Below are 27,932 nucleotides of genomic sequence, written 5' to 3' on the forward strand. Positions count from 1 at the left end.
GTCCGGTCACCTCTTCTCGTTGTGCAGCGTTTTCTGCCACACTTTTTCCTTCCCACAGACTTCCCACTGAGGTGCCTTGATACAGCACTCTGGGAACAGCCTATTCGTTCAGAAATTTCTTTCTGTGTCTTACCCTCTTGCTTGAGGGTGTCAATAGTGGCCTTCTGGACAGCAGTCAGGTCGGCAGTCTTACCCATGATTGGGGTTTTGAGTGATGAACCAGGCTGGGAGTTTTAAAGGCCTCAGGAATCTTTTGCAGGTGTTTAGAGTTAACTTGTTGATTCAGATGATTAGGTTCATAGCTCGTTTAGAGACCCTTTTAATGATATGCTAATTTTGTGAGATAGGAATTTTGGGTTTTCATGAGCTGTATGCCAAAATCATCCGTATTAAGACAATAAAAGACCTGAAATATTTCAGTTAGTGTGCAATGAATCTAAAATATATGAATGTTAAATTTTCATCGTGACATTATGGAAAATAATGAACTTTATCACAATATGCTAATTTTTTGAGAAGGACCTGTATATCTAACCAAACCAGGTTGGAGCAGCCTTTACAATCGATGAGTGCACTGGCCCTTTAAATGTTTAGCTCCTTCAGCTGCAGATCAACCACGTATCGCCACGTCTGCGCGCATGCGCATTGGCCTCATCTGTGTTCCGGGGCTCGGTCGGTGTAGGTAATTGAACCAGAGCTCCTCTTTTTTCGTATTTATAAGCACTTTCTAGACACACAGTATTTCCTTGAAATACATATACGCTTTGGATATTTTACATTAAGGATGAATTTCTTAAGAGGAGTGATGGGAGGGCAGACTGCCGGGCCGCAACCGACAGAAGCGGAGACGGTAGGAGGGCTAATCAGTTAGCTACTTTGCTGGCTGTGGCTGAGACATTTCACCTAAAGTGAAGACACATAGACTAATAGCGAATACACACTGACGTTCACTTTCATTATAATCTTAATCTCTGTTTACGTTTCTTAAAGCGTCCAAATTAGTTAAGATAGATAGACCTTAGCTAGTTAGCTAGTCATGCTAAATAGCAAAGTTAGCGGATCTGTCAGTTAGCTGTTGATGGATGAAATGTACCTGCTGTTTTACCTCAAACTGTTCAGAGCTATAACGAAAGGGTCAAAATAGAAAATTGCCAAAAAGAGGTCTTATCGTCAGTGTTTGTCATTTTTAAAGCTTGATCAAATTATATTTTTTTAATTACAAACTATATCACCTGCTGGAAAAAATTGGTCATTTGTTTTTTTTTTTGTTGGTTCTAGCGATAGATCAATTGGTAATTCTGCTCTGTAAAATTATAATTATTTCGGCAGAAATTGCTGAGATTGCCTCTTTTTAGTTATTAATTTGTAAAAATGGTAAATGGCCTGCAGTTGTATAGCGCTTTATCAAACGCCCGGAGACCCCAAATCATTCATCCACTGACAGAAGTGAGGCTGACATATAGAGGCGCCCCGGGCCCTCTGACCACCATCGGTGGGTAAGGCGGGTAACGTGTCTTGCTCAAGGACACAACATCTGAGACAGAGAGCGGGGGTTCGAACTGGCAACCCACCGGTTACAGGACGAACCTCTACCACTGTCGCCCGTCGTTTGTATGTAAATGCTGTGTGTGTAATCTGCTGTGTGCAGATTCTTCCCTGTAACTCTACAGCAAAGCATTGATGTGTGTTGCCATATTCTACTGTTTTAGGAGGATTGTTCAAAGTACTTAGGGTCTTTGCTCAGAACTCTATATGGGCTTTTGATTTCAAGAACAATAATTTGTTCTGTCCAGAGTGATAATTGGCATGTAACTGATGAAAATGGAAACAAATGTATTATATTAGATTATTTAAACTTTATTTGAAGAGCACTTTTCATATTGACAATGGTAAAACAAACCAAGTATAAGGCAGAATATAGTTAAGCAAAAAATACAAAGTTATAAAAACACAAAAATGCTAACAGCCTAAACCTTTAAATAAACGATAGAAATGCAAAGATCAAAATATGTAATAGAATGATAATATTACCAATACAGAGGTATAAGTTTTATTAGTTACAATCTTTAACTAAGTCATCAAACACCAATAACTTCAACTATACTTAAACATTTAATAAATATGTTTATAATTTTCGTTTAAAACATCAACATTCAGCTTCCCTCAGGTCTTCACAAAGGTCGTTATTCATTTGAGGGTCACAGTAAGAAAACACACCCAAACCAGAAGTGATTTTAATATAACATCAACACCCAAAAATATGCTGATGTAGAAGAAATTAATTCATGTAATTTTTCACCCTATTATCAGATTCAAAAACTATGTGACCGGGTTGCCTCCTCGACGCTACTAGAAGACCGTAGAGATGCTGTCCGAGCTCTTAAGTCCCTCTCAAAGGTAAAAAATTACTAAAAATGACTGAAAAAGAGATGCATAGTCATGGTCAAAAGATTTGGCACTGATGCAAATGGTGGTTTGAAAGCTTTGCATCTTTATTTTTCTTAGATTATTAATTCACTGGAAGGAGTTCTACTAGTCTAAACTGGCTTAACTTTTCAAATATAATATAAATATTTCAAATGTATGAAAGTGAAATAATTGTTGGCTTAGATCAAGTCGCTTTTCCCTTCTCTTTGACCATAAATATTTAGGTTTGAATAATGGGTTCAGGAGGCATTGTGTGGTTGAAAAAGTGTTTTTGTTGTTATCCATGTTAATTAAATGTCAACAGGTTTAAGAGAAATTCTTACCTTTTTGCAGAAATATCGCAAGGAAGTTGGGAGGCAGTCGATGGATCACTTGATTAACATTCTGCAAACTGACAGGTATTATGAGGCTCTACTTAGATATTGCTATTCACTGCCAAATAATATGTTTATTTCATTGTAATTAGGCATTATTAAGTATATAATGGGGGAATCCGAACTGACTATTTTTTTTTTTTTTTAAGTGCCTATGACTTTGAATTTTCATGATAAATCCAATTACATTTAGGGAAAGCAACCATTATTAAAATGTTTCAAAAAGGAAATTCATGCCACTGAAATGAACAGTCGTTGAGATATATGGTCATAAATTTCATTAAAAAGGCACTTCCACGCTACTCCTTTGCGATTATGTTGAGCTCTTTTATGATGTAGAAGCGGAACCCCGCAGGTAAACTGACTGCTGCTACAATGGCAGCAACACAGACAGCAGCAAAGAATCTGGTGTTTCTTTAGACATATTTCAGCCACTATCACAGAGAGACGCTGCAGAGTCTGGAGAAGAAAGTCAGCTTCCATCAGATGGCAGAGCACCAGTGCTGCAGCGTGCGGACGGCCATCTAATTCCACCAGAGCCTGTTGTTGCCGGATGACGGAGCACGGCCGGCCGGAGTCCAAATGCATGAATCATACCGCACAACATCTGGATTTTCAAAATAACTCACTAAAGATGGAAAAGACGTCGCTATGTAAATAAATACACATATGCATTTATATATACACGTGTTTCATCAGTTATTAACATTAGATCAATTAGATCAGTTACTGGGTTAACTAAGGTATTACAAACCGAGTAATTCAACATTAAACGCACCAAATTAAGCAGCAAATATAGCTTTGCTGTACTCTGTACTCACCCTTTGTAGAACAAAACATGAAAATATCTGGATGCATAAAACAAAAAAAATGATGCAGTTTAACTTCCACAGAATGAGTTGTTTTGGACTTGCAACCACATTTATCACTGGTTTTATTGCGCAATCTGCGTATGGTTCTGGGAGCGCCTCTGGGCTACGCAGCGGACCGGACTAGACCGGAGCGGATACAGTGTAAATCCAGGGTTACAGTAAATATGGCACTGAGTGAATCAACCGGAGGCGAAGTGAGCAACATGGAGCAGCAGCAGACACAAGAAATGATTCAAGATCTGAAGACACTACCTGGGGTTGATTTCTTTTACTTTGTATCAGAATCTTTACAGAAACATTTATTTAAATATATCTTATGCGCCTGTAATTTCTTATTTTAATAATAATAATTTCAGGTAATTAATAATAAAAGTAATAATTTCAGATTTTTAACTATTAACATTAACTACCAATATCTAAATCTACTTTTGCAACAAGGAATTGTTCTTACCTGCTGAGCTTTAATCCGTTTAGCAGCAGCAGCAGCAGCAACAACCTTTTCTTTGGCGATCTTTTCCCATCAGATGCTCTAACAGCACGGCTATAGACTGCTTCAATATTTTCCTTCGTCTGTCAGATTTCTGACCTCTGACATCATTTCTCTGGTGAATTCAGACGTTTCTTGTTTGAAGCAGTTTGCTGAGAAGTCGTCCGATCTCAACTGGTTGTGCTTGGTGTGACGAGCCCATCTGTCCCTCCTCAGTTTTCCAGCTCTGATCCAGGCAGCTCTGATCCTCTTCACTTCAGGAAAGTAGTGCAGACTAACAGCTGCTGTCATAGTATTGCTGCCATCACCAGCACAGTTTCACCATATTAACGCTGTTTTTAAGACAACTTGGCTTCCACCTGAACCGTTTATCATTGATGCTCACACAGTGAATGTCCGGAGACTTCTCCTCTGACGTCATTTCCGGGCGACTTTAGACTTGCAAAATTTTACATCGAAATATGCTTATTTTGTATCACAATTGTCTTTTATCACATCTTTAATCCTAATATGTCAATTACTGCCCTATTCTTTCAATATTCAGATGTTTTCTTTCAATTTCTGCATTTGTGGGAAAAGTGTGTCACAGGCACTTTAAGACTGTTTACATATTAAACAGTCTCTATTTTTATAGTAGATTTATTTTAACGTAGAGAAACAACATCAACCAAAGACACCTTGCATAAAACTTCAAATTGATTTGCATATCATGAGTGAAACAAGCTTTTGATCCCAAGCATGGCTTGAAAAAATATTGTATGTTTGAGATGTTTCTTGTGGTTGATCACCAGTTGGGTTTTGGCCAAATTCTCTGTACAGAAACTCTAAACCTTTTAGGTTTCTTGGTCGCTTCTTAATCTTCCTTCTAAATATATTCTATAAGTTGTTGTCTGGAGACTTACTAGCCTGCTCCATGACCTTCTTGTGATTCTTCTTTAGCTACACTTCAGTTGCATTAGGGTTGTGTTTATGGTCATTTTCATCCTGAAAGACGTATCCACTCACCATCTTCACTGTTATGACCGATCAAAAAACGTTGTTGTGTTTGATTTCATGGAACATGGCCTTGTCCATTGGACTCTAAATGCTTTGAAGCGCTTTTGTACCCTTATCAGAAAACAATCCCAAAGCATGTTTCCCCAGCTTTTTCCTGAATTATAGAGCTAGCGTCCTTTGGGTCATACTCAACATTTATCTTTCTTCAAACACAGTTGATGCCATAGAACTGGATTTCAGTTTCATCTGATCACAAAACCTTTTCCTAATTTTTCGCTGAATCAGTGATGTGTTCATTGGCAAACTTTAAGACTTAGTTGGGATTTTTGTAAAGGTAACGGTAATAGTTCCTTCTCCCGGCTGAAAGATTTCATATCTATTGTGAGCTTGTTGGAAAATGTAGTGCATCCTAACAGGGGGCCGAAGTCTAACAAGCAAGTCAGACGCACGCCGTATCAGTCCGCCACGTAGGCAGATTTGGCTAATCAGCTGATTGTGAGTGTTGGGCTAGTTTTCAAACAACTGTGAAACCTGGAAAACACAGGAACATACTATCATCACTCTGCTGCACAACTAACACAAAATACAAAAATGTAATCTGTTCTTGGCAGAGCTAGAGCAGACTGACAACTGTTCTGGGGGATTGATACTAGCTGGAAGGCTCAAACAGCATAACTTCACCTAGAAACAAAGACGCTGTTGGGCTGAGCCAAACGGCACCAGATGTAAAAATGGTTACTTGTGAAAGTGTAGATAATTAATATCCACAAGCGTAAGATAGGATCCCATTGATATGAACATTTTTATTTAAGTTGACAATTAACTGTTAAGCCTTCCAACATTAAGAAGATTTCAATCATTTCCAAAAAGCTCACAGTTTTATGGCATCTTTCTACCACAGATAAGGAAATCATTACCGATATTAACTTCACAGAACCTCACTTGAAAATAAAAAAATCCTTTAAGATGAATCTGCTTCAGTCCAGTACATTAGTGTGTTATCAATGATGCTGTGGTCCCAACTGCATTCAGATCATCAACAAGCTCCTCCTGTTTACTGGTGGGCTGATCCAACACATTCTCATGATGATCCTCAACATATAAGGCGAGATCTTGTATGGAGCTGCAAACTAAGGGCCGTCAACGGCTGTTTTATTTTTAATCTGTTTCTGAATAATCACACCGGGTCTTGTCATTTTCTCACCAAGTTCGTTTCTGATTGGTTCTTTCATACCAGTTCGGGTCGAGCTATCTTTTCCCTGACAACCTTCGATAGGTCTTTAGTCAGTGATAGTGGGGAGTAGAAACGGGTCGGTATGTTAAGTCATAGTGTTAAGAAAATGTGCCATGTTTTTACTATGAAATTTACCCAGAAAATGCAGAGGTGTGTAACCCAATCTAATCACTTTGAACTGAAACTCAAAGAGTACAATTACTATGACTGTTAATACAACAAATTGATTATTGTTTGCCCTTCTGCTTCATAGAGTAAGACAAGTGCAACAAGCTGGAATTAGCTGGTTAAGAAGAGGAGTTAGGTTTTCAGGTTGAAAACCTAACTCCTAACTCCAGTATACTGAGCTGGTCTAGCTGGAAGTTTCCACCGTGGCTACATGCTCGCTTAGTAGGAGGGATTGCTGCAACGGCTCACTGCAATCCGCTGAATTTGACTGCTTTGTGTCAGGATTGGTCAGGAATGTATGGGACTGATTATATATTGTAAATCAGTCCTGTAAAGAGGCTTAGCCTTGTTCTGATATAAAGGGACTAAACTGAACTGAAGTGAGGGAAAAAGTGCAGCTGTTTCATTTAAGCTACGTAGTTTACTGGTAGTTTGCAGCAACATGTGGGGTAAGGGCAGCACAGCACTACCCTTGCTTTAACCAACTGAAACAAACTCAGGAACATTCTCAGTCACCTCATTAAAATGCCTTTAGATGGAGGACCAGTAACCAGCCCAAGCCTAATGGGAAGACTGGAATGGAAGAGTTGACTGTGGATTGGTTGGCTTTATACACACAAGGAGTCCAGATCAGGAATATCTGATTATGCATCTGTTGGAGCCAGAATACTAGCTGCTTTTGGGATCAAATTATGTTATTTCACTCTACAAAATGCAAGTCAATTTATAACTTTTATGTGATATTTTGTTCTGCATATTTGGTTGATTTTATTTCCCTCTATGATAAAAGGAAACTACAATAGAAACCACAGATTGTTCATATCCTTGAAAGTGAGAAAACCTGTGCATCAAATCCCTATTTCCCCCTCAGTGTATTAGATGACAAAGTTTTATTTTATTGCATATTGTTGTAGATGAAATGCAATAATTCAATATTTTGTTAAACATTTTTTTAGTCTGCTTTTGCTAATTCCAGCCTTGTTTAATGAGCTCACAGACACAAATACATAATACTTTAACAGACAAAAACATTAAGTTTTAGTGTGGAGTTACACAAAACTTCTACAAAAAGTTTGTTGCTGGAGTTGATTTTAATGAAAGATGTAGCAGTAATGTTTTCTGTTTGCTGGTTTTCACTTTTCCAAAATGACACATATTTAGTGGATATTGTGGTTCCCCCTCTAAATTCAACAGAACTGACTCGGAAATCCTGGGATATGCCTTGGACACACTCTATAACGTAATCAGCAACGATGAGGAGGAAGAACAAGGTAGTACTGGTTCTATCTCTTATCAGATGGGGCAGAATTCATTGGAAAGTTTCACGATTAGGAGAAAAAAGCTAATCTAGTCAGAATATTGTTCCTCCTAGGTGTGTGGCAGCTATAAATGGACTGATCCAGTTTAATGTTTGCATGTGTAAACGTGTTTAGTTGGAAAACACTCAAATCTGCATTCTTCCATGTATTGATGGTGACTTTCTGTAAAGACTCGTGTCTCTCTCTTCTCTTTCATGTGTTAACCCTACAGATGAATCAGAAGGTAAAAACCTTTTACTCTGCATGATGAAAATACTTTTGACCACCAACTCCTGCCAGTTTTACACGCTCCCTTTATTTGAATGTGGAAATACGTTTATGATTGTTTTATTTTTTATTGTATTTTTTTAAAACATTGCACAGTGGCCTAATCCTAAAAGACTGTTCGATTTCTCAGCTGTGTTTTTGTGGCATGTGAGCTGTGGCTTTATTTCAAAGCACCCTTTTCACCTTTCCATCACAAATGCAATGATCCCTTCACTGTCACACAGGAAACCACATGATTGTGTTTCTGCTGGTCATTACTGTCACCGAAACAACTGTGCTGTCGTTAAAGTACAAAACGTTTAACCAACTTCACTAAAATCCAGGAAGGTGTTTGGATTCTAATGCTTCACTAACCCCACAGTGCTCTCTGCTGAATTATTCCTGTAATGTTCTCAGTCTTTCTTCGTTTTCCCAATAAATGCTTATATTTTTATGTAGTTTTTTATCTTTATTCACAGTTTTGTCAACTCTTTATTTTTTCAGTTTGTCTAAATAATTTGTATTGTTTCATTTTGTTGTGCGCTGGCGTTCCAGCCCTGCCCAACCCAACCCAACCCAATGAGATTTGGATCATGTCTAAAAGAGTGAGATGTTGCGTACAAGCTGCTGAAATAAGGTTCCTCTGTAGGGAGAAGCTTAGAGATAATGTGAGGAGCTCAGAGTAGAGCCGCTGCTCCTCCACATTGATAGGGCCCAGGTAAAGTGGTTCGTGCATCTGATTAGGATTTCCCCTAAATGCCTCCCTTTGGAGGTTTTCTGGGCTCATCCAACAGAGTGGAGATCCCTGGGGAGACCCAGACTTTGTTGGAGGGACTGGACAGTATTTTGAGTTTCTTCTCATATCGGTTTATCACAGTCTTTAACTTCTTTGTCTTTTCTTAAAATGTATGAGATAGATCAGCACAAAGTTGTTTAGAATTGTGATGTGGAAGACAACCTTTTTCACTGAACATTTCCATCGTTAACCCCTGATAACGAGCTGCGTCAGCCTGCCTGGCAACCAGATACAGAAAGTCTCCTAAGTGGAGATGGTAATGTTTCTCACAGCTGTGAGCTTTCAGAAATGAAGCCGGTAGTGCGGGACGATAGTGGTGTCAGTACTTCTCACACAAATTTGTGTCGGAACTCTCCCCATAAGTTAGCACCGTAACGGTGGCGGGTTGACCTCTAGACTTACCATATGAGTCATTTTACAAAACACATGGAGATGGCAAAAAGGAGACTTGATCCTGCCCTGAAGTGTTTTGTGAAAGGGGAATAAGTGCTTTATGCACGGCAGCCATACTGGACCATTGCAGTGGTCCTGGGACCACTGACTTTCCATGGTGCTATTCAGGCCATCATTGATTTTGCGACTTCAAACACAGAAATCACAGCTTTGCTGTACAAATCAAATCCCTCCATTAGTGTATTTAAGGTCTGTTACCTTGGTCAGATTAATGTTTCTCACTCATGTCTTTTGTGAAGCCCCTTTTAGTTTCCCCTGTGGTTTTGAGAAGGGATGCATGCCTTTGCTTTGTGCTTTGGGATGATTTCTGTAAATAAACTTGTCAGTCCTGAAGTAGTAGCGTGGTTCCTGCTGTAGTATTTAAAGAAAATGTTATCTCTGCCGCTGCATTTCCTGTGACAGATGAAAATGCTCAGAAGCAGGGAGATGACCTCGGGACCCTGTTTACAGAGAAATTCCTCCAGGACCCAGAGCATATAACCCTGCTCCTCACTCTGCTGGAGGTACTGCACTGTTTTGGTCCTGTTGCAGTGTATCAGAAATTTTAGCTAATGGTTTTATTTTATTTCTTTAAAGGAGTTTGACTTCCACGTACGCTGGCCCGGTGTAAAGCTGCTTACTGCTCTCCTGAAGAACCAGGGCATCCAGGTGCAGGGGATTGTCCTCGTCAGCCCCATGGGTGAGGCTCTTCTCGTCACTTCACGTCACACTGCTTTAACCTCAGGCCTTTTGCAGTCTGCCTTCTATTAACATCTTGAGACCTTTTAGTTATTCAGGGGGTCAGACATTTATTTATATTTGATTGTTTTCTTTCATAGGTGTTTCCAGATTAATGGACCTTTTGGCTGACTCGAGAGAAGTAATTCGCAATGATGTGAGTACTTACGTTTTTAGTCTGTGCTTAATAAAGTTATAAATCGTTCCAAACGTAGAGGTCTAAACGGGTCTCTGGCAGCCGCTAAAGTTCCCACGTTCTGTTTGCTTTTTGTTTCAAACAGGGCTTATTGTTGCTGCAGCAGCTGACCAAAGGCAACGCAGCCATTCAGAAAATTGTGGCATTTGAAAACGCTTTTGAGCGTCTTCTGGATATCACCATAGAAGAGGGCAGCAGCGATGGAGGTGAGAAAATTGTGACCACTGAATGATTAAATGACTGCAGGACTCTTCATACTTACAGATAGTCTTCATAGATATGTCTAAAAACACTCATTCTTGTTTCGTTGTGTATTGGTATGACCTCCTTTTTGCCAGTAGGACAACAGTCGGGTTCCTATAAAATCTCACAAGCATATAGAGATCTTGGACTATTCCTATTCAAACAATTCCTTTAGATTAGTGGTGTCCAAACTTTTTGCCACCATATTTTTTTTAATGATGAACACAAGAAGATTTGCAATTTTTAACCATCTTAAATGACACAAACCATGCATCATTTCAAGGAAATAAATAATGGAGTCAGTTTTGTGGAAAAGGGATCTGTAGATTGTTTTAAATCCAAATTATAAAAAGGCTTTTGTAGGTTTTCACTATTTTTTGAAAACACTTGCTATATTTAATCAAGTTTAATGAATCAATTAAATGCAGATTTTGGGACAAATATTGTGGTTGGGTTCCACGCAAAATCTGTCCAGGGTCCGCAAATAGCCCCAGGCCGCACTTCGGACACCTCTGCTCTTGATCCTCCAGAGTCCTAGGTCTTCACTATTCTCTTCAGTGCAACAGGCCTGGAAACGGTGATTTTTATGTCTGGCAAACAATTTGTGTGTTTATTTGGCCAAAGGTTTTGGGTCAACCATCCCTGGTGTCACCAATAAGCCTCAGCTTCTTATAATACTTTAATATGTTCTTGATACGTACTTTTCTTTGGAATTTGGCTGCTTTTTCACACACATTCAAACCAGTACCTGATTATTTTGAAAGGTCGTTTTTAATTTAATTCTGCTTCAATTAGCCCTAAAAAGGCTCATATATTCAAGGGATGAATTATTTAATTTCCCTTTGGGATTAATAAAGTATTTTTGAATTTGAATTGAATTGAATTGAATTTGAACCAGTGTCGTCAACACACAAAATTTAGCAAGCAACCAACTTTAGATAATATTTTTGGGGAATGAGTCACTGATAACGTTTTCCAAAGACCATTTTAGAACTATTTCTGTAGTAAAATGGCTCAAGTTGACTCAAAACCAATAGCTGAAAACCTGTCTGCAATTGAGGGGGCAAAGGTCAAACAAAATGCATTCAGGAAGCCCAGGAACTATTGGAAAGACCTCTTAAAGTCACACTGCTTGGAGACCCTCCCTTATCTCCCGATCCGTTGTCATTGCAGGTATCGTGGTTGAGGATTGTTTGTTATTGCTAGTGAACTTGCTAAAGAACAACAGCTCCAACCAGAACTTCTTTAAGGAGGGTTCCTACATCCAGAGGATGAAGCCTTGGTTTGAAGTGGGGAATGATAACTCCGGCTGGTCTGCACAGAAAGTCACAAACCTCCACCTCATGCTGCAGGTAAGACACAAACTGTTGCTTTAATCTGGTCACTGATTTAGGTAGTTTTTTAAGAAAAGCGGTAACTTTTTTTTATTTTTTATCCCAGCTGGTGCGAGTGATGGTGTCACCAGTGAACTCACCTGGAGCGACAGCTAGCTGTCAGAAGTGCATGTATCAGTGTGGCCTGTTGCAGCAGCTGTGTACCATCCTTATGGCGACTGGTGTCCCTGCTGACATCCTCACAGAGGTAATAATCCCAGATGGACTTTCATTATACACCTTCATAGCCCTGCCTGTGAGGCTCAGTTACTTTACCTGGCAGCAGTATTCATAGCCCTTAAACGTTTTATATTTGTCATGTTAGAACCACAACTTTTATTGGGATTTTATGCCATAGACCAACAGAAAACAGTGCATAATTATGAAGTGGAATAAAAATGACTAATGCTTTTGAGATTGTTTTGTAAATCAAACCTGTGGTATCATTCAGATCCCACCATGAAACATGTTAATGGCAGAATCATGCTGTGGGAATGCTTTTCTTCAGCAAGGAGAGGGAATGTAGTCATAGTTGATGAGAAGATGGATGGAGTTCAATAAAAGACTGTCCTGGCAGAAAACCAGTTAGATGCCGAGGTGGAGATTTACCTTCCAGCTGAAGGTAGCCATGGAAGGGTTTAGATCAAGCATATTGACTTGTTAAATTGGCCCAGTTAAAGTCCAAATTAAATTAAGAATCTGTGACAAGTTAAATTGATGTTTTGAGGTATTTTCCATCCAGTATGACTGTGCTTGAGGTTTTTTTTTAATCAATAATGGGTGGATTTCCAGTTGTAACATGACAGACATGTGAAAGTTCACAGTTTCCGGGGTTCTGTGGATGTCCACTCTGATCTGTCTGCTTTCTTTTAGAATATAAACACAGTTTCAGAGGTTATCAGGGGCTCACAGGTCAACCAGGACTACTTTGCTTCTGTCAATGCCCCGTCAAACCCTCCAAGGTAATGCGACCAGTTCACCATGTATTGAAACTTCCTCCCGCTTCTAACTTAAAGCGTTTTTTGTTTAAGGATGTTTTGGGGTCTTTATCTTTCAGACCAGCCATTGTGGTGCTGCTTATGTCCATGGTGAACGAGAGGCAACCGTTTGTGCTTCGCTGTGCGGTCCTTTACTGCTTCCAGTGTTTTCTTTATAGGAACCAGAAAGGTCAGGGGGAGATAGTTGCAACCCTGCTGCCCTCCACCATCGATGGTAAGCTTTCTGTTCACATCCTTTATTGTTTTAATACTTGTTTCAGTTCTTTATGAATTTCTCCTCTTGTTTCCTAAAGCCAACTCCATCTCAGCAGGCCAGCTGCTGTGTGGCGGCCTGTTCTCAGTTGACTCTCATTCTAACTGGTGTGCTGCCGTGGCCTTGGCTCACGCCCTGCAGGACAACCTCACCCAGAAGGAGCAGCTGCTTAGGGTGCAGCTCGCCACCAGCCTGGGCAAGCCGCCCGTCTCTCTGCTGCAGCAGTGCACCAACATCCTGTCCCAGGTAGAAAACCGCTCCGACAACCCCAACACTTAACGGGCTTGGTGCTTCTGGGTAGCATAGCTGTAACACTGACATGTAAAGCTCAATGAAGTTGTGGTTTTGCAGGGTGATAAGATCGTCCGACGGGTGAGTAAAGTGCCTCTGTAGTGTGTGTATGTGTGTGTTTTGAGTCTTTAGGTGGTATCTATGCTGATTGTTTTTGGCTTGGCCTAAATAGTAGGGGTCTCGGTGGTCCACCTGTCACCTTGCTTACCTTTAACCTTTTAGTGTCCTGCTTTGCCACTAAACCGTCAGTAGTGTAACAAACACACTGACAACCTGGTTGCATTGACTGTACAGAGAAATGCATGAAGGACACGAAGAGATGTTTGAGAGGAGAAGTTTTGGTGGTTGTTGTCATCCTAACGGCTTGTTTCTGCGCTACCAGGGAGGTGTGTGCTGTGGCTAATCTGGGGTCTTTTCTTGTTCAAGTTAGAAACTTTTACTCGTATTGTTCTCTCTCATTCGTTAAAGTGTTTCCTTAGGATAACAGAACAGCATTTAACAGAAGAAATGTCCCAAGCTTCTTTTTACATTTCAGCTTCTTGACTAAATGGTGTCTAATTCATACACAGCTTCTAGAAGTGACAGTTGCTCTTCTCTTTATCCACCAGATTATGACTCTAGTTCTTTGTTTTAACTCGTTTATTTATTTATTCTTTCTGCCAGTTGTAGGCCTTTAAAAACCTCTACACTGAAAAGTCTGTATGCTAGTGGGAGTTTGCTTTATTATGCTGACCATAAGCAGAGAACCGTTTGATCTCGTCACCTTTCAGGGTGTGTTTAGCCACACAAATATAAATGCTAACTCTTCAAATATTTGCTGATGTCAGTTTGAGTCAATTACAATAATCTGGGAATTATTTTTATTTCATGCTTAAAATGTCAGAGATGTTCTGTCTGAAAGACACGACACCATAAATCTGCTAATCCTGTTCTAACAGCAGCCTAGTGGAGCAGAGCTGGGCGATATGACTGAAGAATATTATAGTATATGAGAGGTTTATCATGACAGACAATATAATGGTAATATTTACTGTGATTCAGACTCTGCTCCTCCTTCCAACAGCATGATTAATAACAAACTACAGCAGTTCTCCCACACAATCTGACAGTGGCAGCAACTTTTAACCGGTCCAACGCCAGAATAGAAGTTTAAGGTGCAGTTTGGCTGCGTGCTCTAAAAACCTCTTACTGATATCTTCCGTTTTTGATTCATACTTAAATGTTTCAGCTCATCAAACACATTTAATATCGGATAAAGATATTCTCAGTAAAAATGAAAGGTCGTTTTCAGATGATTTCATTCATTAAGGGAAAGAAAAACATCCTCCCCCTAAACCCAACAGCTGCCATCTACGATGACTAACATCAGGTCTTTTACATCTCTGTGGAGAAATGTTGGCGCACTCTTCTTTGTGGAATTGTCTTAATTCAGCCACATCGGCAGGTTTTTGAGCGTGATCGGCTTGTTTAAGGTAATGCAGAAACATTGTAATCAGAGTTAAGTCCAGACTTTGAATAGGCCACTCCAAAACATTGATTTTGCTTTTTTTGAGCCACTCAGATGCTGGTGTGCTTTGCGTCATTGTCCTGCTTCATAAACCGAGTGTGCTTGAACTTGAGGTTGCGAACTGATGGCAGGACATGCTCCTTCAGGATTTTCTGCTAGAGAGCAGAGTTCCATCATTTCGGGTCCAAGCTGCCCAGATGATTCACGGGTTGCAGATGTGAGACGGGCCTTTATGTTCTCTCTGCTCAGCGGTGGTTCTGGCCTTGGAACTCTCCCATAGAGGTCCATTTTTGCTCGTTGAATCATGAACTCTGACCTTAACTGAGGCAGGGCAGGCCTGCAGTGCTTTAGATGTAGTTCTGGGTTTTTTGGTGACCACCTGGATAAGTCATCAATACTCTCCTGGAGTAATTTTGGAAGGCCGGTCTTTCCTCTGCCACTGTGGTTAGCTGGAAGTTTTAGTAATGGCTTTGTGACCCTTTCTTTAGATCATGATGTTGCTTTTTAAAATCTTTTAACCTACTTCATGTTGTCAGACAGGTTTTATTGAATCGATTTAATTGTACCGGTGAGGCAGGAATCAGGCCTGGGTGCTGCTGGTGAAATTAAACCCCAGAATTGTGGTTAATTATAGTTCATTAGTGATTTACCAGGAGACTGGATTATTTAGCATATTTTTTCCTCTGAATGACATCCTTATTTAAAAACCTTTATTTTACACCAAGACGACCAGTTAGTCGTCCAGGGGGATAAATTCAGGAATCCATTCTAATCCTTTTTGCCTTATCGTTGTTCCCTGGAAACCTATCTTCTTCCTTTTAAAGTTCCCTCTGAAGTGTGTCGTTTCACCTTAGTTAGCTGGGTGAACTCCTTGTATTTTACCGTTTAGCTGCTAAACTGCTGAGTTTGCCAGTAGCTCCTACATGAAGCAAAACCATAACAATGTAGAGTTGATGAGGTCAGAATCTAGACAATAAAGGGATCTGGACATTTCCTGAGCTCTAAAAGAATAAAAAATATGATTTTGATTTGTCTGAACTTTGGGAATCCAGGATGGTTTGTCTCTTTACATGAGCAGCTCATTACACCCTTCTCTATAACCCAGAAGCTGACATTTGTCCTGCTCCGACAAAGTCTCTCACAGCTAAAAGTAGGAGATGTGAGGAGTTCCTGGAAACCTTTTTTCTGAAATGTCAGAAACTCTGTAGTTGCTGCACATTAACCCAATGTAGCAACGTTGTGTTGAGGCACCCAGTAAAGCAGTAGGCTGTGGTGCTGAAGTGTTCCTTATGTTTTGGTGGCTCATTAAGAATGACAGAATGTAAGTCGCCTCTGATTTAATAATCAAAGCAGAGCGTTCATATGAATCTGTTGTTGCAGCAGTTCACAAAATGAAATTCACTGAACCGTTGCCACATTGAACAAACTGATTGAGTTTATGACTTTTAAACACCTGGATCTCAGAAACAAACACATTATAGGTTGCTTATTTAAAACTTGTTTTCATTTTCTGTTTTCCTCATTTTTGCATTACGTCACATTTGGAGGCAAAAGCTGAGAAGGTGACTTTTTTAAAATTGTATTATCTAATGCAAATAAGTTTTATTTTTCCCCTCGCACTTTCTTTGCTCAGATTTTCGTACCTGCTTGTCAGCCATTGTTTCGCAGCAGGAAATGTTTCTCCTTGTCTGAAAGCATGCTGAGCGTTGCGTTTTTAATGCATCAGCTGATTCTCAGGCTTAAACAACATTTTTAATTTTCCATCAGAGCTCCACAAAAAGCTTCTCACCTCAGCTTACACCAGCAAACCAGCTTCTCTGCTGCATGAAGTGCTTCTGGTTAGGAAGAGAAGCTGGTTTTAATTGCATTGAATTCAGGATTCCTTCCTGAAAAGCACCTTTGGTGGGATTCGCTTTGCAGGTTTGGCTCCAGATTTAACATCAGTGTCATCGTACTTTAATTTACAAACCAGGAAAACAATAAAGTGTTGAATTTGTGCTGCAGTCGATCCTTTTAGATAAACGAGTTTTATCCTCTAGGCCTGCACGTGCTTTAAATCTAACCTTGATAAGCTGAATGTTTTTATGTCTGTTTGAACTAATTATAACAATATTAACAGCATATGCCATCCGAAGCGTTAAACTGGAAAAGTCGCTTTGGTTTTACAACCGTTATGTCGGGATAATAAATTGTCTTAAAATCACCCGGAGAAATTATAGCTCCTGCATATTTTATTCAACATTTCATATTTTTATTTGTTATTTTTACATTCATCAGATATCTTTGATGAAGGTGTTTGCTAGATGTCTAGATGTTCAGATGTACAGATTATTTTAACAGCAGATTTGATCAGTCCCCAAAGCCTTCAGTTTTAACATTTTTCCTTACAAAGAGTGTGCTTAAAACGTTTCAGAGTTGGGGTTTTATTTTTGGATTCTTCAGCAGCCTCACCCTAATGTCTGTAAACGTTTCGTATGTTTTCTGTCTCTCTGCAGGGCAGTAAAGTACAGACCAGAGTGGGTCTTCTCATGTTGCTCTGCACGTGGATCAGCAACTGTCCGATCGCTGTCACACACTTCCTACACAATCAGGATAATGTTCCATTCGTATCCTTGAAGCTGCCTGCACACAGTTTCGTTTTAAACCTCTGGGGTCCCTTGATTTCGGGTTAAACTTGGATCTCCGTGGCATTAAACGAATGTTCTTTCAACAAGGTTGGGTATGTCCAGGACAGGTCGCCTTTCAGTTTCTCACCCCTTTAAGTGCCGGTTTTAAAGATTGTAATCTTTCTTTTGGGTACAATCTGAGCAAGGAGTGTTTGTTAAGTTGTCAAAAAGATCATTTTTTCATCATCCTATTTTCAAATGTATATATTTACATCTTTGCCTGATGAGAAAAAAATGAAACATAACATAAAAAACTAAAATATGAGAACGAAATAAAAAAATAGAAATTGAATTACTAGTGCATTCAGAAAATGCATTTAGAATGGGGCTCAATGGCAGAAATGATGTCAAAGGGGTACTTGTTGCTCTATTTAGTTTAAAAGGGGAAAAAAAGCAATTACCCCAAAATACACAATGTGAACAAATTTTATGCACCAACACACCCAAAGTTAAGCAAAAATCAAACAAATTTAGGGTGGGTAAAAGTGGAGGATTTAATTCTGCACATTTAAACTGAAATGGACCCTGTTTCAGATCCTTTCTTCTAAGTCTTTAAATTAAATATTTGTGTCCAGACCTTTTATTGCTTTTAAATTCATTTGTTAACCTAAAGCAGGAGATTCGAGTTTTTTACGAGTTGTTGGAACGAATCCTTGACGCAGGGACTGTCGTAGCTGACGGCTCAGATCTCAGAGAATCTGGGAGAAGATGAGCGGCTCGTTCAGGGTCTTTGTGCTCTCCTACTTGGTATCTGTATCTATTATAACGACAACTCTCTGGAAAACTACACCAAGTAAGTGTCTTTTCCTCAGCTCTGCAGGCTCTTTTAATGACTGGCAGTAAAGAATTTTAACAATATACTAATTGTCTTCTTGGCAAGAGTAGTTTTGGACTTGGTTTTGCACGATATTTCCTTTTTAAAAACGTTCTTTTCTGAGTTTGCTTTTTTTTCTTGTTCAGGGAGAAACTAAAGCAGCTGATCGAGAAACGCATCGGGAAGGAAAACTTCGTAGAGAAACTCGGCTTCATCACCAAACATGAGCTGTATTCCCGGGCGGCGCTGAAGCCGCAGCCTGTTTTCCCGTCTCCGGAGCAGATGCTGTTCGACCACGAGTTCACCAGACTGGTCAAAGAGCTGGAAGGTCCGTCGTCCTCCAGATCGGCTCATCTAAAATGTTTTTATTCAATAAAAAGTTAACAATTTCTCTCTCTGCTGCACACAGGTCTGATAACCAAAGCTGTTCACAAGTCTAGTGAGGAGGACAAGAAGGAAGAGGAGGTGAAGAAGACGTTGGAACAACATGATAACATTGTTACTCAGTATAAAGAGTTGATCAGAGAACAGGTAAATGCTGATGCAACAATGAATGAATATTCGAGGTTATAGTATAGTTTCTTTTATGCTGACATGTTGAGTCTCTTTGTTTGCTTTTGATCATCAGGATGCTCAGATTCAGGAGCTGAAAGAGAAAGTTGTGTCGATGACTACTCATACTGAACAGCTACAAGCTACAGTCAGTCAGCAGCAGAGTCAAATTCAGCAGCACAAAGACCAGTACAACATCCTAAAACTCAAATTAGGTGGGTTCATGTGTTTATGTCTTCTACATGAGGGTTTCCCTCTACTGGTCCGCAGGATGCGCTGTCCTGCAGGGTTCAGATGTTCCCCCGATTCAACATATTTGAGTTTAAAACATCAGTAGGTTATGCTTATAGTTCATTTTATTAAAGATTTTTTTTGCCACTAGTAGAATTTATTAAACAGTGATTTGACCGTAAAGAGGGTGAAGAGAGCAGGGGGAGATATGCAGCAAATGGCCCGAGATCACGACCCGAACCCAGGAAAACTTAGCCTCTGCCAACTGAGCCACCCTGCGCCCCCATTTTTTTATTTTAAATTAGCTGCCAACTGTGCCTAAGTTTACGAGAGTTTCCAGCAAAATGTTTCTTTTCAAAATCAGGAGGTGAAGAAACCATCAGTTGATAAACATCTGGTAATAACCCAGCTGTCTCTGGGAATTCATACCAGATTATTTGCTTCATCCCAGAACGATTTTGTATCAAATGAGTCAGTTGAGCTGATTAGGCCCCCTACTGGACTCGTCCCACAGAACTCACTGAAGGGACAGTATGACCCATTTGGCCCGGGAACGTCTCCCAAGTCCCCCACAATGAGCTGGGGGGATGTCGCCGGGAAGAATGGATGTCTGGGTTTCCCTTCTGGACCTTTTACCCCCGCGATCCGATCTTGGAAGCAGAAGACGATGGAAGGAACCCTGAAGTTGGTTTCTGAACTTGGACCAGTTTAAAATCCGGTCCTTGGGACTAAACGTTTCTATGGGATTATTTTCTACGCATGAAAATGTTTCCTTTGAAAGAAAAAAACATTGATTGAATCACCTTTTCTTTTTAAAGAAAGGAAAATAAAGTGAATGATTTATAAGTTTAAATTATCGTGAAGATAAACATTTCCCTGAATTCAAACTTGAATCATGAGGAAGAAGATCATGGTGGCTGCATCTATAAAAACATTCAATGCAAAATTGAACCGATTGTTTGTGGTTGTTGTCTTCAGGTAAGGAAAACCAGAGTCAGTCAAACAACCAGGGAGACACCCAGGTGAACGGGCTGCAGACAGAAGAACTTTCTCAGCTCAGAGAGCAGCTGGAGGAGCTCCGGAGGCAACAAACACTTCTGCAGACACAGCTCAGTGAGAAAGATGCTGTCATCGACAGCCTGGTTAGTAACATGTCTGAGAACATGGTGGCGCTTGGCCTTCACTCTGCTGACTGACTCAAGTTTTTTTGTTTAATGGTCTTCAAGCCTTCTAGAATTTAACCTTCTGGAGCTTTTGCTTGTATTATGTAAATAAATTAGGCTTGAAGTCGCCATCTTAAAATTCTGGCACCATCTATCAATTCAATTCAGTTTTATTTATATAACGCCAATTTACAACACATGTCGTCTCAAGTCACTTCACAAAAGTCAGGTACATACATTCCAATTAATCCAAATCATTGAACAGTTCAGTCAGATTCAGTTATTTATTCAAATTGGTTAAAAAGTTTTTCTATCTAAGGAAACCCAGCAGATTGCATCCAGTCAGTGACTTGCAGCATTCACTCCTCCTGGATGAGCATGTAGAGACAGTGGACAGTCACTGGCGTTGACTTTGCAGCAATCCCTCATACTGAGCATGCATGTAGTGACAATGGAGAGGAAAAACTCTCTTTTAACAGGAAGAAACCTCCAGCAGAACCAGAACCAGGCTCAGTGTGAGCGGCCATCTGCCACGACCGACTGGGGGTTTGAGAGAACAGAGCAGAGACACAAAGAGAACAAAGAAGCACTGATCCAGGAGTACTTTCTATGGGAAGGAAAAGTAAATGTTAATGGATGTAGCTCCTTTAGTCGTTTCACCTAGAAAGAAAGAACAGATAAACTCTGAGCCAGTTTTCAAGGTTAGAGTCTGAAAGAGAGAACATATAATTAGTCACAGTAGAAGCTCAGTCAGTAGCCATGTTTAGGAGAGAGAAAGGGTTAAACACTAAAAGACAGGGCTATGTGGATCATCTGTAGAGGGTGAGCATTAAGTTGTTGCCAGCAGAAGCTTGGATGATGCCCCCCCCCCCGAAGGTGTCACAGGTAGACACAGAGTCAGGCAAGGTGTAGCTTCTAGGAAGAGAAAAGAGAGAGAACATAAACGTAAGGTTAAAATAACAGCAAATAATGCAAATAGAGTTAGTCGCAGTAAAAGCTCAGTCAATTTCCATGTCTGAGAAAGAAACGGTTAAACACTAAAAGACAGGGCTAGTCGACATTAAATACTTCCTAAAGCATAGAACACAATTGAAATAATTTCCCAGCCTGGGTTCGTATTAAAAGGTAAATTTAATCTGAATAAATCTTTGCCGTTGCCAGACATTTTTCTCCTTTTCATGATCGCTTTGAAAAATATCCAGACTTGTAAAAGATAGGTTTCTGGATTCAGAGTACTGAGATGTTGGTATTTATGCAACATCTTGAAGCTCGTCTGATCTGTAAGAACCCTGACTTAATGAGTAGCTTTTAGATAGAGCTGTTGGAACAATCCATATTTTAACAGACAACAGAAACATTCCCAGGAAACAGCTACACCCCACCTCTGTGTTTCCACTGAATTTACCATGGTAGAACTTTACATGAGGAAAGACCTGGGGAGGATGGGAGTACTTTTTCATTTTTCAGGAACGTTTGAAGAGGAGAGTGCTCCCCATCTCAAATTGGTTGAAAATTTCCATGTAATTTAATAGATTATAAACCATCAGCATCTGATTAAAACAGTCTGCTGTTGATCTAGGTACTTCATTCAAAGTAGCTTTTTAGGGTTTAGAAAATGTTCTGAGACAGAAACAACCACAATAGGCGCTGCTGTTTCTCAGGATTTATTCGACGCATTTGAATGCTGCAAGCTTTCTGACTTTAAAGTGATTATAATACAGTTTCACAGTGTAAACACTGTGAAATTAGCACAGCCGTTTGGCTAGAACACCAGAGCTCTCGTTTCTCTCGTCTCAATGTGCTACAACATGTGAATCTGCTTTGGCAAAATCCCTTTAAATTTCCATCCCAGCTTTATTTATAAAAGCACTTTAAACAACCAGCACAGGACCAAAGTCCTGTACATTTGTTACAGTTTTCTATGGAGTCATTTTATTTATTTTCTACTAGAACTAGATTATATGGACCAAAAAAGATAGACAGACCGACAAAATTACACGGTCTCAACAGGCAACATATTGATTTAGAAACCTATTTGGAGAACCGTTTTAAGAGTGCAGATATGGTTAAAAACATGAAATAAAGCAGATTAAGTTTACACCATTCGTACCGCAACATTTTACAACCATTTTTAGAGTGAATTAGTGAATTTCTCCCAGTTCTCCTGAGGCGGTCTTTGCCATTTTATTTAAAGCCAGGCCTCTGAATCCAAACAACACGATAAGAATGAACTCCTGACATCAAATTTCTCTCCGCTCACAAACATGCAGGACGACTGTGAATGGTTTTAGCTAAGCTCAACCCTGGAGAGTCACGCCTGTGGCACTGCACCCAAAGAAGCAGAGTTCCCACTAAATATGTTTTTAATAAATATTGACCGTGCTTCCACCGTTAATTTCAATGAAATACGGCCCCCTGGAAGTAACTAGGATTTGAAGTGTTGTACACATTTAGCAGGAAGTCTGAATTATTGTAATTCGCTACCCTACCAACTTTATTTGTAAACCACTGTAAAACAACCACAGCTGAAATAAAGTGCTGCACACAACTGCAAACTATGAGCATTTGTTAAAAGAAAAGGTAATCTTTCAAGATGTAAGTAGCTCTGAACAAATCAAAGGGTTTACAGTAGTAGGACACGGCGCAGGCAGGTTTCAGATATAATGGATATTTGCTGGGACTTATAATAGAGAACAAATCACTTTTTGGTTTTCTTATCCTTATAAAACCTCCATCTAAATGAGCCCGTTGTCTTTATTTCGTCGCACCTTTTCTGGTCGGATCCAAGTGAAACGAGCATCAGAAAATGATCTAGCTTATAAACAGACTAAAATGGAATAATTCAAGCATGAAGCGCTAAACAGGCTTAAAATATGCCGCAGCTTGGAACAACAGAGGAGCTATATCTTCAGCTCCTCTTCAACTGCATCTGTAGTAGATATATGTCATTATACCAGCATTATATTAATGATGAATGCAGGACTAATAAACCGACATCAGAAAAACCTAAATACTGTTTTATGTCAAATTCGGGATATATTAATTTATTTTTAGTAGGGACGCAGTGATCGATCGGCGAGAGAGGGTTGACCGACAGACCCGCCCACCAGGTCACAACTGTTCACAACATAAGATTTGAGCATTGAAGGTTTTTTGTGACCTTATGACACCTGATGGTGTCAGTTATGAAGAAAATAGATATGGGCCAAAATCGGAATCGGCAGGTCAGGCTTTTTTTTTTTTTGACAGGACAGAAATCAGGAGCAACAGATCTACCTGTTGAAAACACAGTGTGGGTAACAGTTGATTTTAATTTGTGCCTCTTAAGTAACAAGGTTTTCTTCCTGCAGGATCAAAAATTTTAATTTATGCAGACCCACACTGGTCTTAAAACACTCTTCATTCATATTAAATTTATTGTGGCTTCCTGTGTTCTTATTTGTGTAACTCTCTGCAAGTAGAGTCAACGTGACTGATTGTTTTATGTGTTTTATTTGTGCTTTTTAATGTAGAAATCAGCAACACAAGCAGCAGAGGGTCCAGCAGGAGGATCAGACAACACTGAGCTTCTCCAGGTGGTTTTTTATGACCTCTATTCTTTGTGGAGGGGGGGTAGGGGGTGTTGTACAAAAGCATCTGTTTAACTTTTCATCCAATCAGCCTTCAGAGTAAACCTGGGAGGGTGATGCTCCTTCATGATGTTGTGGCGTAGACGGTTACCCTCCTGAGCACAAGGTTAAATGGGCCGTTTCTGGAAATGACATGGCATTTATTTGTTAAAACATATACAGAACTGTGAAAACGTATTTACCACCTTTCATATTGCAAGCCTTAATATTTAAGATTAATGAAGACATGTTCATATCAGAAAACATAATCTGAGTTCTCAAATAATGGTTTTATGTACAAAGGGAAGAGCTAACCAAACCAGGCTAGCTCAAAGCGAAAAAAAAGCCTGGGTTCAAATTTACTAGACACACCCCAAGCCTGATTACTGCCAGAGCTGTAGAGTCAAGAAATCACTTAAACAGAACCTGTTTGGCAGCATGAAGTAGGCTAAAGATCTCAAAAGCAACACATCATACCCAGATCTAAAGAATTTAAGAACAGGTAAGAAATATGCTCTGTAAGCCATTTCTAAGGCTTTAGTGGCCCAGTGAGGCATTATCCACAAATGGAGAAATGAAGTGCAACGTTGGTGACCCTTCCCAGCAGTGGTTGGTCATCCCTAAATCACTCTAAAACCGGGATAATAACTCATCCAGGGAGTCACAAAAGAAATCAGAACACCATCCAGGCACTTCTGGCCTCACTGTCTCAGTCAGAGTTCATGATTCAGCAAAAAGAAAGTAAGACTGGGCCTCCATAGGAGAGTTCCAAAACCACTGCTGACCCAAAAGAACATGAAGGCCCGTCTCACATCTTCTTAAACAGTCAGATGACCCCCACCACGTTTGGGAAAATATTCTGTGGGCTGGAGGGACTATGGAACCTTTGGAAGTTTTACATCTGGAATAAAACTAACAGCATGTCAGAGTGGCCTAGTCAAAGTCTGAGCTTAAATCTGACCGAGATGCACTGACGGCGGTTTTGTAACGGAGTCCAGTTTCTGTAAAGCTCTAACCTGCTGAGCGAATAATGGTTATTTCTGATTTCTGTAATAAATCTGTAACGGACACCCTACAACATAGCAATGTTTAATTGTTTAGGTAAATAAAAACACTGTCATTCGAAATGATGGAAATCACTAAACTCCCTCAGGTTGCTGGATGCAGGTTTTTCTTCAACTGAGGAGTAATTATCTGAAAGTTTAATCTTTTTTATATTTTTAAACATATTAAAACTTTAAAAAAATCCCCAGATAGCAGAACAATTCCTCACACATAAAGCTATTTTCAGCGTTGTCCAACCTAATATTTTGTGGTACAAAATGATCAATTAAAGCTAATCTGTGAGTAAAATCAGCAAAATGACTTTGTGCCGTTTGTTTCTGCCAGGTCCTGTAGAGACCTCACTGGAACAGCTCAACCAACCTGTAGTACTAGTTCCTGGTTCACTATCATTCACTTTTATTTCCACAGAACTTCTCAATGTGTTCTTTCTGTTTGGAGCCACGATTATAATCGCTCATCCTTTTTGCTAATTAGCTGTCTGAATAACCCTGAGCCACTAGAGCTTTTAACGTGAGGCACTCATCTTATTTTTCTGTCACATGTTGCAGGAACTAGAGGCGTTAAAGAACCAGGTTCAGTCCCATTTGGCAGAAATTGGCCATCTGAAGGCCGAGAGGCAGGAGCTGCAGAGAAGAGCGGAAGCAGCGGTAAAGATCATTAAGAAAAATAATGTGACACCAGTTTGGGAAACATACCAGGTTGTTTTAATTAAAGAGCCCTGTTCTGGTATCTGTCAGTCCTCTGACACAGCACATCCTAGTGACAACTCATCAGATGCAGCCAAGGCAGAACTTGAGAGCAGACTCGCAGCTCAGACGTCTGAGACAGAGAAACTGAAGGTGTGGAGAAATCTCTGAACTTTTTTTAAACAGTTTTTTTCTTTCAGTTTTTATAATTTCCAGATAAATCCACTGTGGCTTTCCTACCATCTCTCTCTTTACGTCTCCCCCGTCTGTTTTTTTAGGAGAGTCGATCAGAACTGGAGAAGCAGCTGGCTTCAGCCACAAGCACGGTGGCCATCCTGCAGACGGAGAAGTCAAAGCTGCAGACTGAAGTCCAGGAGTCCAAGAAGGAGCAGGACGACCTGCTGATGCTGCTCGCAGATCAGGACCAGAAAATCCACAGCCTCAAGCAGAAACTCAAAGACCTTGGAGAGACAGTAAGAAAACTATCAGTGAGGGTTGGATTATTAGAAAATAGGACTAGTTAGTTGGTATGTTCAGGCTCACAGTTGTTCTGACCTCTATACAGCAGAACTTATTTTTAGGACCTCTAAAGTTGGTTGTCAGGTAGATTCCCACATATCATCAGACTCATTGCATAATTACCCTAAATGCTGAACACCGTGGAGCCCTCCTAATTATGAGTTCCTCCAGTCAGAGGCACCAGAAAATGATGGTACTTTGTAGCTGTCTTTAGGTTCCTGTAGATCTTTTATGTCGTATGTTTTTGTCACGAGCATGTGGAAGGTCGTTTTTTTACTGCAATTTAGAAATGTTTCTATTTTTTAGCCCCCAACCCCCAAAAACGTTTAATGCAAGTTAAACGTTTGCCCCAATTATGTTTGATGTTTGATGCGCCTTCCTGATTTGACAGATAGCCTATGTATCCTTTCTTCCTTCCTTCCTGAGGTCCTTTGTCATTGCTAGATTTATTCTTATTCGTTAAAATAGGCCTTTCAGCATGGGTATGCTGGGAAAAAAAAATAATCTTTGTAGATTAAAATGCTGACTGATGATCAGAGAAACAGGAGCTACAATCCAAATAAAAGACCCTCAGAAAATCTGGAGAGCTACAACCGAAACTCCTTTAAATGATTATATATCAGCCTGGTTGCACTGTTGGTGTTCACTTTAGTTACAGCAGCAAAACGATGATTTCCTATGACTCAGCTTTGGTTTGTCTGTTTGCTTTAGTTAGACTGTGACTCTTCCCTTTCAGGTGGAAGATGAAGATGACATCGATGCCCGGGATCAGACATCTGACGAGGAGGATGAAGATGAGGACTAGAGAGGAAACATTAATAGAAAGGAGAGAAGAAAAGACTTCACGTCTGAGAAACTGAGGAATAGGACGGGTGTTCACTGAACCAGTTCTCCTCCCTGCTGCCATGCTGTCTTTGTTTTCCTGTAATCGGTTACATCACATGAGCATGTTGAGTTTTTGAACCGTTCCATGTTCAGGTTATTCTTGCATTTTCAGATGGCTGAGATTTAAGCTTGTCAGTGCATTCATCTCCACAGGGTTCCCCATCGGTCTCGTGTTTATTTTATTCTGCTGTTTATATATTTCCTAATCACAAAACAGAGGCTAGAGTAAATTAACACCATTAATGTGAGAAATCTGGTGGGGAGGATTTAAAAAGTAGCATAGTGGCGTCCTGTCTCACGTCTTCACCTGGATTTCCTTCACATTCAGAACCATCTTACTGTTCTGGTGTTTTAACCACAAGTCGTTCCATGTTTCCTGGACGGCTCCGCGTAATTGCTCTACGATATGCTGCAAAACTCTGACGGAAAACCTAAAGACCGTGGAAATGAGACGTATTTTTTCAACTTTTTATGCAGTTCTGGCATCCAGCTTCTGTATGATACTGTGTAACTTATCAATTTAAGAGCCACCTTGAAAAGTTAATCTATCTGTATGCCGTATGGAAAATACTTGTAGATAAATTAAATTTTACTAAATCTACAACTAAGGCTTTTTTTGTTTTTATTTGTTCGATATTGCAGAAATTTCAGGCAAGGAAAGTTTATTCATATTTTATAAATGTAATTCAAACTGCTTTGCAGGAAATTAAATGAACAGGTAAAGAAAGTTACATTAAGAACAAGAAATACACAAAAAATTACAGATCCCATAAAAAAAAATGAAAATTTAAAT

The 27,932-nt window shown here is 39.9% G+C and overlaps 1 protein-coding gene across 2 annotated transcripts; it reads left to right on the forward strand.

Moving 5' to 3' along the window:
• Nucleotides 1-609: 609 nt before the first annotated feature.
• On the forward strand, nt 610-27,743 carry uso1 (USO1 vesicle transport factor). 2 transcript variants are annotated; one of them, XM_047365663.1, is made up of 27 exons: nt 610-682; nt 784-850; nt 2,311-2,397; nt 2,761-2,825; nt 7,753-7,829; nt 8,089-8,100; nt 9,775-9,875; nt 9,949-10,051; nt 10,191-10,246; nt 10,371-10,491; nt 11,702-11,880; nt 11,969-12,109; nt 12,775-12,863; nt 12,959-13,113; nt 13,193-13,398; nt 13,504-13,524; nt 17,446-17,556; nt 18,291-18,409; nt 18,577-18,758; nt 18,840-18,961; nt 19,059-19,197; nt 20,192-20,355; nt 23,889-23,951; nt 25,598-25,696; nt 25,787-25,888; nt 26,014-26,208; nt 26,991-27,743. In XM_047365663.1, exons 1-27 carry the CDS (start codon nt 639-641, stop codon nt 27,057-27,059), a joined length of 2,889 nt encoding a protein of 962 aa, XP_047221619.1. In that variant the 5' UTR covers nt 610-638; the 3' UTR covers nt 27,060-27,743. The 2 variants fall into 2 exon arrangements, with proteins under 2 accessions (XP_047221619.1, XP_047221620.1); XM_047365664.1 differs by lacking the exon at nt 13,504-13,524 and having other exon boundaries at nt 611-682.
• Nucleotides 27,744-27,932: the final 189 nt, after the last annotated feature.

Source organism: Girardinichthys multiradiatus, chromosome 5 (assembly GCF_021462225.1).
Source record: "Girardinichthys multiradiatus isolate DD_20200921_A chromosome 5, DD_fGirMul_XY1, whole genome shotgun sequence".
Classification (NCBI taxonomy): domain Eukaryota; kingdom Metazoa; phylum Chordata; class Actinopteri; order Cyprinodontiformes; family Goodeidae; genus Girardinichthys; species Girardinichthys multiradiatus.